Consider the following 16994-nt stretch of genomic DNA (forward strand, 5'->3'; position numbering starts at 1 on the left):
ATTTTACGGGTTGTCTTTGCACTCTCTTCGTTGATATTCAAGTTTTTTATGTTGGTAAAAATCTGATTTACATACTTTTTCTTTTGTTGCTTATGCCTTTGGTTTCACGTCGAAGAAATTGCTGCCATTTTCAATTTCATGAAGGTATTCTTCTAAGATATAGTTTTAGCTTTCTTTTTTAGCACTGGGGGTTAAACCCATTCTATCTGAGCTAAGCTACACTTCCAGTCTTTCTTTCTTTTTTCCTTCCTTCCTTCCTTCCTTCCTTCCTTCCTTCCTTCCTTTCTTTCTTTCTTTCTTTCTTTCTTTTTTATTTTCTCAGGACTCAGAATGGAAACCAGGGGCATTCTACCTCCGAGCTACACCCCCAGCCCTATTTTTTTATTTTTTATTTTGAAACAGGGTCTCACTGAGTTGCAAAGGGCCTCACTAAATAACAGGCTGTCTGCAAACTCAATTCTCCTGTGTCAGCCTCCCAAATGCTGGGATACAAGCATGTGCCACCATACCTGGCTAATTCCTTTTTTTTTTTTTTTTAACAGGGTCTCATAAAGTTGCAAAGGGCCTCACTAAGTAACTGAGGCTGGCCTCCAACCTTCATCCTCCTGTCTCAGCCTCCCAAATACTAGGATTATAAGCATGCACCGCTGACCTGTTTTTTTTTCTTTTTGTTTTGTTTTGTTTTGTTTTTGAAACAGGGTCTCACTAAGTTGTTGAGAGCCTCACTAAATTGTGACACTGGCCTTGAACCTACAATATTCCAGTCTCAGCCTCCCAAGTAGTGGGATTACAATCATGTACCACCATGCTCAGCTTAGGTTTTTTTTTTGTGTGTGTGTGTGTGTGTGTGTGTGTGTGTATCTGTGTGTGTGTGTGTGTGTGTGTGTGTGTGTGTGTGTGTGTGTCTATTTGGGGATTAAACACAGAGGCACTCTACCACTGAGCTACACCCCACCCCTTTTTATTTTTTATTTTGAACAGGGTCTTACCAAGTCACTACATGTTGGCCTTGAACATGTGATCCTCCTGTCTCTCACAGGCCTGAGCCTGTGATTCCAGCCTACTGTAATAATAGGTGTATGACACATGCCGGCTCTCTGATCCAGTTTGAGTTGCTTTTTATTTTATTTTATTTATTGGTACTGGCAATTGAACTACTCCCTAGCCTTATGTTTTATTTGTTTGTTTGTTTGTTTGTTTATTTATTTACTGTGGCACTGGGAATGGAACCCAGGGGCATTATACTTCTGAGCTATACCCCCAGCCTTATTTTTTATTCTTTTTTTTTTTTTTGTGGTACTGGGGTTCCTGGAAACCCTTTTATCTCTGGACTACACTCCCAGACCCATTTTATATTTTTAATTGGAAACAGGGTCTCTTAAGCCAGCAAGGCTGGCTTCGAACCAGAGCAATCCTCCTGTATCCGCCTCCCAAACGCGGGGATTACAAGTGTGCGCCACCACGTCCGGCTATTCTTTATTTTTAAACAGGGTTTCACTAAATTGTGGAGGGCCTCACTAAGTAGCTGAGGCTGTCCGCGAACCGCGATCCTCCAGGTCTCAGCCTCCCGAATGCTGGGATTACAAGCGTGTGCCACTACGCCCGGCTTGTTTTTTATTTTTAAACAGGGTTTCACTAAGTTGCTAAAGCTGGGCTCAAACTTGAGGTCTTTTTTTTTTTGGTAGTACTGGGGGTGGAACCCAGAGGCTTTCTACCTCCGGGCTATACTCCAAGACCTATTTTATACTTTATTTGGAAACAGGGTCTCACTAAGTTGCTGAGAGCCTCACTAAGTAGCTGAGGCTGGCTTCGGACCCGTGCGATCCTCCTGTCTCAGCCTCCCAAGTGTGGGGATTACAAGGGCGTGCCACCATGCCCAGCACCTGAGATCTTCTTGTCTCAGTCTCCCAAGTACTAGGATTACAGGCATGCACCGACACAGCCAGCTTTGAGTTAATTTTCATATATGGTAGAAATTAAAGCTTCAATATTATTCTCTTGGATATAGATGTCCAGTTTTCACAGCCCTATTTGTTGAAAAGACTGGCTTTTCTCCATTGAATGTCCTTGGCGTCCTTGTCAACATCAGTTAACCAAGCTGGGCATGGTGGTGCAAGCCTGTAATCCCAGTCCCAGTACTTGGGAGGCTGAGATAAGAGACTTGCAGGTTCAAGACCAGCCTCAGCAACCTGGGGCTACCCTGTTTCAGAACAAAAAAAGGCTGAATACAAAAGTGGAAGTAAGAATTCAGCTGTCATCTATTAAGCCAGTTACTTTTCATATGTTATATGTTATATTACCATGTAATGGCATTATTATTGTGGTAAATTAATTAATAGATTGTATTACTTTTTCATTAAATATGTTGATTTCTAGTCACATAAATATCAGTAGATATAATGCACATAAACAAAAGCTTTTTGAGATCCCTAGTTGCCAAGACATCCTGCTGCCTCGGCATCTATGTGTTGAGACCCCACTCCACATACTTATTCGGCAAAAAAGCCCCGAGAAGGAGGTATCGTCTCTGGCCAAAGTACCCCCCACTTTTAGATACCCTTCACTATTATTCCTTTTAACTTTCTACACGAATTGCTCCAGTGATGTGAAATTAGGACTATAAAAAGAAACTGAGTCCGTGGAAATTAACTCTCTAATAATTTGTCTAAACGTCCTTGGCTCTGCTCAACAATAATGAGAAACTGGCCAGAATTCAGGTACTGTGATAAGCACCCCAGCTGCAGCAATCACAAATGGCCTCCGACCTTCATCACTATCTATCAACTCCGGCAAAAGTAGCTCAGTTCAAAATAATTATTCACCCTTGAAATCCTGCCTAGAGACAGAGAGAAACCTTGTGTGTAACCTTAAAGAAACAACTTAGCTGCCCAAATACAATAGACCCAAAGAAAAAGACTGTTAACTTTTACCTCAGTGTGAGCATTCCAGGAGATAGAAAAACTGGCCGCATAATTAAAAATAAATATTACAAAATAAAGGACAGACATTTTAAATATATATGTATGAAGGAAAAGAAATACCGTAAGAGTAAGAAAAGCATTTTTGCATGAAAAAGAGCTTATCATAAAAAAGTCCCAACTGGGAAAGAAAGGAATTAGAAAGTTAGAAGCAGGCTGCAGAGAGTTTGTGACAGGGAAGTGGATTATTAAAGATAAGTAGACTTTTAATAGGCTTGTTGTCTAAAGAAGAGTGCTCAGCAATTAAGAAAATACATCTGACAATTAGAACTAAGAACCTTGTGGTGTTATTTGCAGTATTTTGTCTACCAAACTGTGTTGTGAGTATGCTTAAGCTTTCAGATTTAGAAGATAAGATGCCAACACCTGAATTACCACATCTCCCCACACTTGTTATATGAACTGAGCCCAAAAGATGGAAAGTTCCAGGAAAAGTTAAAGAAGGTTCCCCGAGAAGCTCCCAAGCCTTGACTATTCCTGACTATTCTGGGAGGCTGCCACCTGGAGCTGCTTATCTGCAAGACCTTGGAGAGAAACAGAAGTTAATTCTTCGAGGGCCAACAGCCAGCTGAAAGACCTCCCCCCTTTTCTCTTTACTGGGGAAGGGTATAAATTTCTTGAGGTTTTTGTAATAAAGTGTCATTGGCTCAAGAAGCCTTTGTCCACCTCAGGTTCTTTTCCAAAGCGTTGTAACTAAAAACTTAAGGAATTCATAGAGGGGAAAGAACCGCTGCAGATAAGAATCTGCAGAACGTCGCCTGCCTTTTGTCCCATCTTTCTGAGGCCCCCGACCGCTAGTGGACTTGCCCCCCACAGGACTGAACCCGCCGGCAACACCTAGTCATTTCAAAGCGTATAAACTAGCTGGGTGAGATGGTGCACACCTGTAATGCTGATACTTGGGAAGCTAAGACAGGAGGACCACAGGTTCGAGGCCAGCAGTACGGGGCAACTTAGCTATGTCTTGTTTCAAAATAAAATAAAATAGGGCTAAGTGTGTAGCTCAGAGGTAGAACACCCTTAGAGGATCAGTGTGTGTGTATGTGTGTGTGTGTGTGTGTGTGTGTGTGTGTGTGTGTATGGAATTGGGGATGGAATCCAGATGCATTCTAGCTCTGAGCTACACCCCCAGCTCTATTTTTAAAATTTTTTTTACTGGTGCATTGTATTCATACATATTTGGGTAAAAAAAACTTTTGTGGACATAAATGTACACATCGCCCATTTAGCCCCTACCCAATTCCCACCCCATTCCCTCCCCATCCCTCTTTCCCATGCTTGGCTTAGTGGTTGACTTCAATATGTTTAAATACATTGTGTGTTTTAGAGAATTTCCTTCTTCCCCCTCCCATCCCCTAATTTAGGTTGTCTTGTTTGCTCCTCTATAGGATTTCCTTCTTCAACTAGAGTTCCTCCTATGAACCATTTCTCCTTAGCTTTCACATATTAGGGAAAGCATTCAATTTCTTATTTTTTGTGACTGACTAATCTCACTTAGCATAATGTCTCCCAGTTCCATCCATTTCCCTGAAAATGATATAATTGTGGGGGGTTTTTTATGGGCCCAGCCCTACTTTTTATTATTTATTTTGAAATAGGGTCTCACTGAGTTGCAAAGGGTCTCACTAAGTAGCTGAGGCTGTCTGTGAACCCCAATCCTCTGTCTCAACCTCCCAAATGCTGGGATTACAAGTGTGCGCCACCACACATGGCTTAATGTCCCACCTTCTACTGTCATCACCTTGGTGGGGCAGGACTTCAATGGGCTGGAGGGAACATGGACATTCAGAGCATAGTACTGTTATAAACATTTGTATTCAGGTTTCTATGTGGACATACATCTTCATTTCTTTGGGGGTAAATATCTACAAATTAAGCCAGGTGTGGTGGCGCACGCTTGTAATCCCCGCGCTTGGGAGGCAGAGACAGGAGGATGGCGCTAGTTTGAAGCCAGCTGCACTGGCTTAAGAGACCCTATTTCCAAAAATAAAAATAAAATAGGGTTGGGAGCGTAGCCCAGAGAAGGGCTTCCAGGAACCCCAGTACCACCAAAAAAAAAAAAAAAAAATAGTGTTGATTGCATAGAACTAATAGTAAATTTTACTAACTCATGAATTAAAGCTTAAGAAAAGAAATAATCTGGTGATGTGGGGAAATATCTGCTCATAAGGTTTGTGCTATCCATTTAAATCACTATTTAACTTTTTTGTGTGTGTATGTGGTACTGGGGATTAAACGCAGGTCTATCCTACCTCTGAGCTATACCCCCAAACCTCTTGTTTAGAAACAGGGTCTCATTAGGTTGCTAAGGCTATAATTCTCAAACCTGAGATCCTCTTGTCTCAGCCTCCCAAGAATTGGAATTACAGGCATGCACAACCACTCCCAGCTATTATCCCTTTTTTATCAATGTTCTATTATTTAACCTTTTTTTAAATCAAGGTTCCAAGCACTCTTGGATTGCCCCTACATTTATTTATTTATGTATTTATTTTATTTATTTATTGGTACTAGAAATGAATCCCATTTCTACCTCTGGGCTGTCCCCCAAGACCTATTTTATTTATTTTATTTGGAACCAGGGTCTCACTAAATTGCTGAGGCTGGCTTTGAACTAGTGATCCTCCTGTCTCAGCCTCAAGGACTAGGATTACAAGCATGCACTACCATGCTTGGCTTGCTCCTACATTAAAAAAAAAAAAAAAAAAAAAGATCTGGCAATAGAAAATCAGCTTTTTCCTACATTTAAGTATCACCATGGAAACTTCTCTCTCCTATATTGCAACCACCCATTGTCCAAATCTCAGCCTCGTTTTCAGCATTATCTCTTGGAATTTATCCATATGCCATTGTAGTGTGTGTGGGGTGTGTGTGAGAGAGAGAGAGAGAGAGAGAGACAGACAGACAGACAGACAGACAGACAGACAGACAGACACTGGGGATTGAACCCTGTGGCACTCTATCTTTGACTTACACCCCCAACCTTTTTTATTTTTGTTTTGAAATAGGGTCTTGCTAGGTTTCTGAGAGTCTCGCTAAGTTGTTGAGGCTGGTCTTGAATCTGCTATCCTTCTGTCTCAGCCTCCCTCCCTAGTACTGGAATTACAGGCATGAGCCACCACACCCTGCCTATTTTTTTGGTGCATTGTAATTTCCATTATATTGGGGACAGTATGCTAGAAAATACATGCACACAATTATTTCTACTTCTTAAACTTACATTGTCTGCACAATTCACTACTTTTTTTTTTTTTTTTTTTTTTGTGGCACCGAGGATTGAACCCAGAGGCATTTTACCTCTAAGCTAAACCCCCAGTCCAATTTTATTTCTCATCTGGAAACAGGGTCTCAGTGGCAGAGGGACTCGCTAAGTTGGCAAGGCTGGCTTCGAACCTGCGATTCTCCTGTCTCATCCTCCCAAGTGTTGAGTACTGGGATGCCAAGCGTGCACCACCTGGCCGGTCAACAACTTGGTTTCTGCTCTCAGCCTCCAGGCCCCTTTCGCTCACGTGACACCAACACCTTATTCCTTCATTTAAACTCTCTGGCGTCTCTAACATACCACCTGTGAAGAGCAAATGACGGAGGTTACCTAAAAAGAAGGCAAAATTTTAACAATGCAGGGCGTGAGAGGGAAGCAACTATGAGAGGAGATCGCTTCTCTCTGGGAGGGAAATTGGAGAAAAGACGCAAAAGGGTCACGGTGGGCCATCAAACAAGGTGACTTGTGACTTTCACCTTGCTCCGCATCGCTCCCACCTCTTTCCTTCCACTCCTTTGGGGGCTAGTAAGTACTCTAGGCGTGGCTGCACCCTGAGCACCCGACCGCAGTGAGGTCATGCGGGGTCTGGGGAGGGGTAGTTCTTGGAGTGGTGCGGGTGCTTCCGCAAAGGCGCCCGGGTCGCCAGCGGAACCTCAGCACCAGGCAGAGGTTGCCAGTCGGCGCCTGGCTGCGCAGAGTGCGCGCGTGCGCGGTGGCGCTTCCGGCGGCGCGCGGGGCGTGGGGCGCCCGGGAGGCGGGTGGGAGTCCAGCCCAGCGCACCCGCGCTCGGCGCCCGCGCTCGGAGCCGCGCAGGAAAGAGGCGTGGCGGGGAGCGGGAGGAAGATCCGGGTTACACAGCTTTCTCTGCAGATCTAGTGTGGTTAAGCGCTATGAGCACACATTAAAAAAAAAAAAAAAAATGAAGAAATTAAGACTTAAAGAACTAGAGAGTCGCCTGCAACAAGTGGACGGATTCGAAAAGCCCAAGCTACTTCTAGAGCAGTATCCGACCCGGCCGCACATTGCAGGTAGGGCTGTAGGTTCACCATGCCCTTGTTTCCGGGATTATTCAAATACACTCCATAAGGAAAAAGAACCTTAATTTGCATGCCGAGAATGTTTAGAGGAATTTCTCCCTGAGATCACTTACCACGTTAGAGCGGCCTTCCTTGACAACTTAACCCCCCCCCCCACCCACCCTTTATCGTTTTTCCTACTCGGTTTTCTGCGTATCCTTTAACATCCTCGGATAGCTTTTTTTGTGTGTGTGTACGGTACTGAGGATGGAACCAGTGGCGTTCTACCTCCGAGCTACACCCCAGCCCTACTTTTTATCTTTACTTTGAAGCAGGGTCTCACCAAATTACAGAGGGCTTCACTAAGTAGCTGAGGCTGTCTTCGAACCGCTGTCCTCCGATCTCAGCCTCCCAAATGCTGGGATTACAAGCTTGTGCCACCAAGCCGGACTACATTTAAGTTTTAACAAGTTATCTGAAAATTGGCATTGTTGCTTGATTTAAGAAACTAAGAGCACAGAAGATCCATTCATATTTAGTAAGTGTATTAAAATGGTTGGTAAACCTTAGGAAAATTAATTAGCTGAGTAAAACTACAAGGGAGAATCTTCTCCAGTTCCAAAATAGTTGTTTTTAAGCTGCCAATGAAAGTCACGGAGAGTGTATGCACTTAACTCCAAGATATTGTCAGTTCAACCAAATTTGCACAAAGCTACTGTGTCAATGTTAAAACCAATTTTCTTAGTTTATATAATGGCTTATAGTCTTCTAGCTGTAGAGTTTTATAGTGCGATATACTTTTTTAAAAAAATCAGTAGCCAGGCACCCTAGTGAGGTGCCTATAATCTCAGCTACTTGGGAGGCTGAGACAGAAAATCAAAAATTCTTGAGCTCAGCCTTGGCGACTTAGTGAAACCGTCTCAAAATGAAAGATTTTTTTTTAGGGGTTAGGAGGGGCTAGTATTCTAGTATTGGAATCCTGGGCCTCACACATGTTAGATGCGCACTGTACCACTTAGCTTCACCTTGAGCCCAGGAAGAATTTTTGTTGTTTTGGTACTGAGGGTTGAACCCAGGGGTATTCTACCCCTGAGCTATACCCTCAGCCCTATTTTATTTGGAAACAGGGTCTCACCAAGTTGCTGAGGCTGGCTTCGAACCTGCAATTCTTCTGTCTCAGCCTTCCAAGTACTAGGATGACAGGCATCCACCACCAGATCCAGCTCCTTTTTATTTTTTAGTACTGGGGATTGAACCCAGGGGTATTGTACTTCTGAGCTATACCCATCCTTTTTTTTTTTTTTTTTTTTTTTTTTTTTTTTTTTGGTGCTGAGCATTCTACCACTGAACTACACCACAGCCCTATTTTTTTTTCTTCTATTTTTGAAACAGAGTTGCAAAGGACCTCACTAAGTAGCTGAGGCTGGATGCTAACCCCAATCCTCCTGTCTAAACCTCCCAAATGCTGAGATTACAAACATGGGCTACCACTTCCGACTAAGAAATTATTTTAGAATGAATTATTTGTACAAATATTTTTGGTCAGCTTGCTTATTTCCCTAATTTTTTAAAATTTTTAGCATGTATGCTCTATACAATCCATAACACATACGATGACATTGGAAATAAAGTGGTTGCAGATCTTGGATGTGGCTGTGGAGTGCTTAGCATCGGAACTGCAATGTTAGGAGCAGGGTAGGTGATCCAGTTTATGCTATTTGGGTATGGGGTGGCTTGTTTTTGTGTACTAGGGGTTGAACCCAGCAGCATTCTACCTCTGAACTACACCCCCAGTCCTTATCAAAAACAGGGTCTCGCTAAATTGCTGAGACTGGCCTCATGCCTATGATCCTTCTGTCTCAGCCCTCCAAGTACTAGGATTACATGTGTGTACCACCATGCTTGACACTGGGTTGGCTTTAATAGCAACTGTAAATAAGATCAGCTGAATTATATTTGAGACTCTTCAGGATAATATGATAGGAGCAATAATTTGATACTGAGTACATTTTTCCTGGTACTAGAGATTAAACCCAGGGGCATTCTACCATTGAGCTATATCCCTACCCCTTTTTTTGTTTGGAAACAAGGTTTCACTAGGTTGCTAAGAATTTGTGTTTCTGAGGCTGTCCTCTAACCTGGAACCCTCCTGTTTTAGCCTCCCCAAGTACTGGGATTATAAGGCATGCGCCACCACATCCAGCTCTAGCACTTTATTTTTGAAACATAGTCTTGCTAAATTGCTGGGGCTGGCCCCTAATCTGCAGTCTTTCCTGTCTCAGCCTCCCAAGTACTGGGATAACAGGCATGTTCCACCATGCCTAGATTGCTGAGTACACTTTGACTATGCAGAAGATCAAAGCTATTTATAAAACATAAAAGTATAGCCAGCATGGTGGCGCACGCTTGTAATCCCCGCGCTTGGGAGGCAGAGACAGTAGGATGGCGCAGGTTCGAAGCCAGCCTCGCTGGCTTAAGAGACCCTGTTTCCAAAAATAAAAAAGTATAAAATAGGTCTGGGAGTGTAGCCTGGAGGTAGAAGGGCTTCCAGGAACCCCAGTACCACCATAAATAAATAAATAAATAAATAAATAAATAAATAAATAAATACAAAAAAATAACAGTATAACAGCAGCAGTCCCTTTTATTCAAACTTAAGTTTCCAATCCCTGCCAGTTTGGGAAATCAATCTGTTGAAAAGCTACCCTCACTCATTACTTTGTCAATTGGGTTAAAAGGTATAAAGTAAAATAGCTAGCTACTCTTGGGTTTTGTTTGGGGAGCTGTAAGTTGCCGCTCTTTTTGTGCATTTTTGTTTATAGGCTGTGTGTTGGATTCGACATAGATGAAGATGCATTGGATATATTTAATAGGAATGTGGAAGAGTTTGAGTTAACAAATGTTGATATGGTTCAATGTGATGTCTGCTCATTATCTAACAGAATGTCCAAGTCCTTTGATACAGTAATTATGAATCCTCCCTTTGGGACCAAAAATAATAAAGGTTAGTAATAAGAATTAGGTGTACTGGGAAGATTGTAGAAAAGCAAGTTAAAGAACCATTTTTTTGCCGGGAGTGGTGGCGCACACTTGTGATCCCTGTACTTGGGAGGCGGAGACAGGAGGATTGCTCAGGTTCGAAGCCAGCCTCTCTGGCTTAAGAGACCCTGTTTCCAAATAAAAAAAAAAATATATAAAATAGGTCTTGGAGTGTAGCCCAGAGGTAGAAGGGTTTCCAAGAACCCCAGTACCACACACACACACACACACACACACACACACACACACACACACACACAGAACCATTTTTTAATTTTGCTTATCTTTTGTGGTACTGAGGATTAAACCCAGGGACATTCTAACTCCAAGCTACATCCCCAGCTCTACTTTTTATTCTTTATTTTGAAACAGGGTCTCACTAAGTTGCAGAGGGCCTCTAAGTAGCTGAGGCTGGCCATGAACCTGCAATCCTCCTGTCTCAGCCTTCTAAGTACTGGGATTACAAGCATGGGCCACTAGTCCAGCTTTAAGAACCATTTTATCTTGACTAGATTAAGTGATTTTATCACTGTCCACTAAGTAGACCATTCTCTTACCTGTAGTTATAATTTTCAACTTGTGCTGGGAGTGGTAGCACACACTTATAATCCCAGTACTTGGGAGGCTGAGACAGGAGGATCACAGGTTCGTGGCCAGACTCAGATACTTAGTGAGGCCCTCCACAACTTAGTGAGACCCTGTTCCAAAATAAAGACTAAAAATAGGGTGGGGGTGTAGTCCAGAGGTAGAATGCCCCTAGGGGGTTCAATTTCCAGTACTGAAAAAAAAAAAATCATCTTGTTTAGCATATGATTAGAGAAATTTTTCAGTTGTTTTCACAAATTTGTACTGTCACTTATGATATATCTACTAAATAAATTTCCTACCCTGTATCAATTGATTATGAAACCTATAATGGACTTTATACTTTTTTTGTGTGTGTGTGGTACAGGGGATGGAACCCAAGGGCCTTCTACCTCTGGGCTACACTCCCAGACCTATTTTATATTTTATTTGGAAACAGGGTCTCTTAAACCAGCTGAGGCTGACTTTGAACCTGCATGATCATCCTGTCTCAGCCTCCCAAGCGCGGGGATTATAAGCGTGTGCCACCACGCCCGGCTAAAGGACTTTATACTTTTGAAACCTGTTTTTGTTTTCTTTGCAGAGGAGGGTGTGCTGGGGATTGAACCCAGGGGTTTGAGCATGCTAAATACACACTCTAGGCCAGGTGTGGTGGCGCACGCTTGTAATCCCCGCACTTAGGAGGCCGAGGCAGGAGGATCATACAGATTCGAAGCTAGCCTCGCTTGCTTAAGGGACCCTGTTTCCAAATAAAATATTAAAAAATAGGTATGGGAGTATAGCCCGGAGGAAGAAGGGTTCCATCCCCAGTACCACCAACAAATAAAATAAAATAAAAAATAAATACACATTCTAGTACCAAATTGTAATCCCAGTTTTGAAACAGGTCCTCACTAAATTGCTAAGGCTGGCCGTGAACCTGCATCTACCCGTCTTAGCCTCCCAAGTACTGGGATTTCAAGCATGCACAAACATGCCCAGCTCAGAAAGAATATAGAGTGGCTATTTGGAATTTTTTGGGGGAAGTTTCTAATCTTATTTGTTCTTCCACTTTGATAAAAGGTACATGATGTAAATAGGAGGGTTTTTTATTTCTTACAGGGATAGATATGGCTTTTCTAAAGTCTGCTTTGGAATTGGCAAGAACAGCAGTGTATTCCTTACACAAATCGTCAACTAGAGAAGTAAGTTAAAATCATATTATCATTTCTTCGTGTGTGTGGTACTGGGGGGGGGGGGTAGAACCCAAGGGCTTTCTATCTCTGGGCTATACCCCCCAGCCCTATTTTATAATTTTTTGGGAAACAGGGTCTCACTAAGTTGCTGAGAGCCTAAGTAGCTGAGGCTGGCTTCGAACCTCCTGTCTCAGCCTCCCAAGTGCTGGGATTACAAGCGTGTGCCACCATGCCCGGCCTATCACTTACTTTTAATTTGTGACAGTGTTTTAAGGACTTACTGTGCATGCTGAATACCACAGTGTCTACTTCTGCTGACCTTTTTCATATCTAGCATTTAGGAATTGAATTTCCCCTTTAGCTAGCTATCATCTATGACTGGCTTTTTTCCTAGCCTGCATTACTAACTTCTTTCATCAAAGATTTGTTCACACATTAAGGGAAAGGACTATTTTATTCAGGAGTAGAGAGTATGGTATAACTACGGGTACAATATGTTCTGGTTAGCTTGGCTAAGTTTTGATTATTTAATGCCTTCTCTCCAAGTGTCACTCTGTGGCCTCATGTACTTAAGACAGGCATTAAGACTTGGTTTCTAGCCGGGCGTGGTGGCGCACGCTTGTAATCCCCATGCTTGGGAGGCTGAGACAGGAGGATCGCGCAGGTTCAAAGCCAGCCACAGCTGGCTTAAGAGATCCTATTTCCAAATAAAATATAAAATAGGTCTGAAAGTGTAGAAGGCCCCTGGGTTCCATCCCCAGTACCACTAAAAAAATAAAAAAAACTTGGTTTCTAAAAGCACTGAGCCTAAAGCAAACAAGTGAGTTAAAAAATAGATTAATAGCCAGACGTGGTGGCGCACGCTTGTAATCCTCGCGCTTGGGAGGCAGAGCCAGGAGGATTGCGCAGGTTTGTATCCAGCTTCACTGGCTTAAGAGACCCTGTTTCAAAAAAAAAAAAAAAAAAAAAAAAAAAAAAAATATATAATATATATATATATATATATATATATATAACATATACATAAATAATAGGTCTGGGAGTGTAGCCTGGAGGTAGAAGGGTTTCCAGGAACCCCAGTACCACCAAAAAAGAAAAAAGAAAAAATAAGAAATAGATTTATAACTAAAAATTAATAGTTCTTTGTGAAGTGGTTCAAGATTTTAGATCTATACATTTCTAGTGTACTTAGTGTTGTCGCAGCATACTTCAAAAACACTTCCCATGGCTGACAACCTGATGATATTAGACACAAGATGAAAGAGGAACAGAATGATTCATTTTTATTTTTGCAGTATGGGGGATTGAACCCAGAGGCACCATTCCCAGCTCAGAATGAGGTTTTTTTTTTTTTTTTTTAAACAGGGTCTCACAGCTGGGTGTGGTGGTGCACACTTGTAATCCCAGTACTTGAGACGCTAAGACAGGATTGCAGGTTCACAGCCAACCTCAGATATTTAGTTGAGACCCTGTTTCAGAATAAAGAATAGCTGGGCATGGTGGGGCACTCTTGTAATACCAGCATTTGGGAGGATGAAACAGGAGGGTCACGATTTGTAGACAGCCTCAGCTACTACTTAGTGAGGCCCTTTGCCAACTCTGAGATCCTGTTTCAAAAAAATAAAGAATAAGCTGGGCATGGTGGCGCATGCTTGTAATCCCAGAGCTTGGGAGGTTGAGACAGGAGGTTCACACAGATTCAAAACCAGCCTCAGCTACTTAGTGAGGCTCTCAGCAACTTAGACCATTTCCAAATAAAGTATAAAATAGGTCTGGGAGTATAGCCTAGAGGTAGAAAGCTCCTGGGTTCTACCCCCAGTACCACAAATAAAATAATAATGATGATGATGATGATAAAAAATAGGGCTGGGGATTTAGTGCAGAGGTAAAATGCCCCTAGGTTCAATCCCAAATGCTGCAAAAAAAATTAATAAAATAAAAAACACCACCACAGGGTCTCACTAGGGTGATAAGTCTCACAATTGCTGAGGCTGTCCTCAAACCTGTTAATTCTCCTGTCTCAACTTCCCAAGTACTGGGATTATAAGCATGCCCCACCATACCTGGCTAAATATGAAATTTTAATCTCAAATGTTTGTAAAATGCATTTTTTTTTTTTTTTTTTTGCGGGTCTGGGGATGAAACCTAGGGGCATTCTACCTCCAAGCTACACCCCCTGACCTGTTTTTTCTTCTTTGAAACAGGGTCTCATTAAGTTATGGAGGGCCTCACTAAGTAGCTGAGGCTGTCTGTGAACTGCAGTCTTCCAATCTCAGCCTCCTGAATGCTGGGATTACAAGCATGCACCACCATGTCCAGCTTTATTTTTATTTATTTATTTACTTATTTATTTTTGCGGTAATGGGGATGGAACCCAGGGGCATTGTACCTCCGAGCTGCACCGCCAGACTTATTTTTTTATTCTTTATTTTGAAACAGGTTCTGAGTTGCAGAAGGCCTAAGTAGCTGAGGCTGTTTGTGCACCACAATCCTCCATCTCAGCCTCCTGAATGCTGAGATCACAAGCATACACCACCACGCCTGGCTTAAAATGCCCTTTTTAAAAATCAGTATTTCAGTATTTAGCCAGACATGGTGGTGCACGCTTGTAATCCCAGCATTCTGGAGGCTGAGATGGGGATCTGTTCGCAGACAGCCTCAACTATTTAGTGAGGCCCTTTGCAACTTAGTGAAACCCTGTTTTCAAAATAAAGAATAATAGGGCTGGGGGTTGTTGTTCTATTCCCAGTACTGGGGGAAAAAAAATCAGTATTTAAAAGTTAGCTCTGGTGGTGCACGCTTGTAATCCCAGCATTCGGGAGGCTGAGACCAGAGGATCGTGGTTTGCGGACAGCCTCAGCTACTTAGGCCCTCTGCAATTTAGTGAGACCCTGTTTCAAAAATAAAGAATAAAAAATAGGGCAGGGGGTGTAGCTCAAAGGTCAAATGCCCCTGGGTTTCATCCTCAAACCCGCAAAAATAAATAAAAAATAAAAGTTAGCTCATAGCCAGGTGTGGTGGTGCACGCTTGTAATCCCAGTACTTGGGAGGCTGAGACAGGAGGATCACGCAAGTTCGAAGCCAAACTGAGTGAGGCTCTCAGTAACTTAGTGAGACCTCATTTCCAAATAAAATATAAGTCTGAGAGTGTAGCCTGGAGTTAGAAAGCCTCTGGGTTCCATCCCCAGTATTACAAAAAGAAAGAAAGGAAGGAAGAAAGAAAAAAAGAAAAGTTAGCTCATATTTATTTCATGTTATTTATGTTTAGCATATTCAAAAGAAAGCTGCAGAATGGAAAATCAAGATGGATATTATTGCAGGTAAGATAAATCTCAACCCTTATTGTCTAAAAGGGCCAACATGCATTAACAGAAACAAAATTTTTATAGATGCTGAGAAAATATACTATAAAATGTTTTTAACTGTGGCAAAATGTACATTGATTCATAATGGAATGGAAATGGAGTAAATGCAAGGTGAGCACTTTTGCGGGTTTGGGGATGGAACCCAGGGGCATTTGACCTCCAAGCCACACCCACTACCCTATTTTTATTCTATTTTGAAACAAGGTCTCACTAAGTTGCAGAGGGCCTCACAAAGTAGCTGAAGCTGTCTGCAAGCCTCAATCCTCCCGAATGATGGGATTACAAGTGTGCGCCACCACGCCCGGCAAGAAATCTTAAAATAAGCATGAGAATTACAAGATTAAGATAGCTATAGATGGTAAGGAAAATAAAAATAGGTGCTATAATTTTCACAGGACTTCTTTATCCATTTTTTATTCCTCCAAACTCTTCCCCATACTTCAAATTTTGGTATGGATGGTTAAAATAGAAGTGCCACATCCAGTTTGCATTGGCCAATCTTGGGGATGTATCAGATCAGTACTTGGAAAAGTGACAGGTCTAAAATGTCAGGCTTACTAGTATTTAGTACTCTTTAATTTTTAGTCACGTGGACTTTTGTTTTACAGAACTTCGATATGACTTGCCAGCACTATACAACTTTCATAAAAAGAAATCAGTAAGTATCATGATCCAGACCTGTCTGCATTCAGTACTGAAAAGTTTTGTAGGGCTGGGTGGTAGAGCACTTATATAGCATGCATGAGGCCCTGGGTTTGACCCACAGCACTGGATCCACTGTTACCATGTTACCTGGATAAATATAGAAAGCCAGCCTGGGAGCATAATCAATAGCCAATACTCTAATTCATAAATTCCCACTTACTGGCTTACCAGGGACATCCTTTTCACCTTTTCAGAAAAAAAAAAAAAAACCCTTAGTATGCCCTTAGGCACCACTGTTCCCTCCTATTTTTATTCAGTACTACTGAAGGCTACTACTGCTCCCCTCTATCAGTCCAGCATGGGTATCAAGTGGAGTTATCATTGAGAATCTATTTTTACCAGGTGTGGTGGTGCACCCTTGTAATCCCAGTACTTGAGAGGCTGAGACCTGAGGATCACAGGTTTCCGGCCAGCCTCAGCTACTTAGTGAGTCTCTCCACAACTTACTGAGGCCCTGTTTCAAAATAAAGAATAAATAATAGGGCAGGGGGTGTAGCTTAGAGATAGAATTCCCCTGGGTTCTATCCCCAGTACTGCAAATAAAGGGAACATATGCCCTACATGAAAATATTTCTCAAATGTTTTAAGGCACACAAAAAATGAAAAGTTGTTTTATATAGTATATATTTTATTAGTTTGTACTAATACATTCTCATATTACAAAGGTAATTTAATGGAAGAATCTTCCTTTTTGATATCTGAATCACCTCAACACAAACAGAACTATACATTAAAAAAAAAAAAAAAAACTTCATTGGGATAACAGAAATAAAGACAAGTTAAACAACCAAAAATTTCCTTTTATACAGGTGGACATTGAAGTGGACCTAATTAGGTTTTCTTTTTTTTAAAAGCTTCCAAAGACAAAA

General features: G+C 42.0%; 1 protein-coding gene across 1 annotated transcript; it reads left to right on the plus strand.

The window, feature by feature from the left end:
- Positions 1-7159: 7159 nt before the first annotated feature.
- On the plus strand, positions 7160-16976 carry METTL5 (methyltransferase 5, N6-adenosine; the record flags this gene model as incomplete). Its single annotated transcript, XM_080688829.1, has 7 exons — positions 7160-7268; positions 8837-8951; positions 10079-10260; positions 11982-12064; positions 15324-15375; positions 16029-16078; positions 16935-16976. 7 exons carry the CDS (start codon positions 7160-7162, stop codon positions 16974-16976), a joined length of 633 nt encoding a protein of 210 aa, XP_080544955.1.
- Between the last annotated feature and the right edge of the window lie 18 nt (positions 16977-16994).

The sequence above is a fragment of the Muscardinus avellanarius genome (genome assembly GCF_963383645.1).
Source record: "Muscardinus avellanarius genome assembly, chromosome: 2".
NCBI lineage: Eukaryota > Metazoa > Chordata > Mammalia > Rodentia > Gliridae > Muscardinus > Muscardinus avellanarius.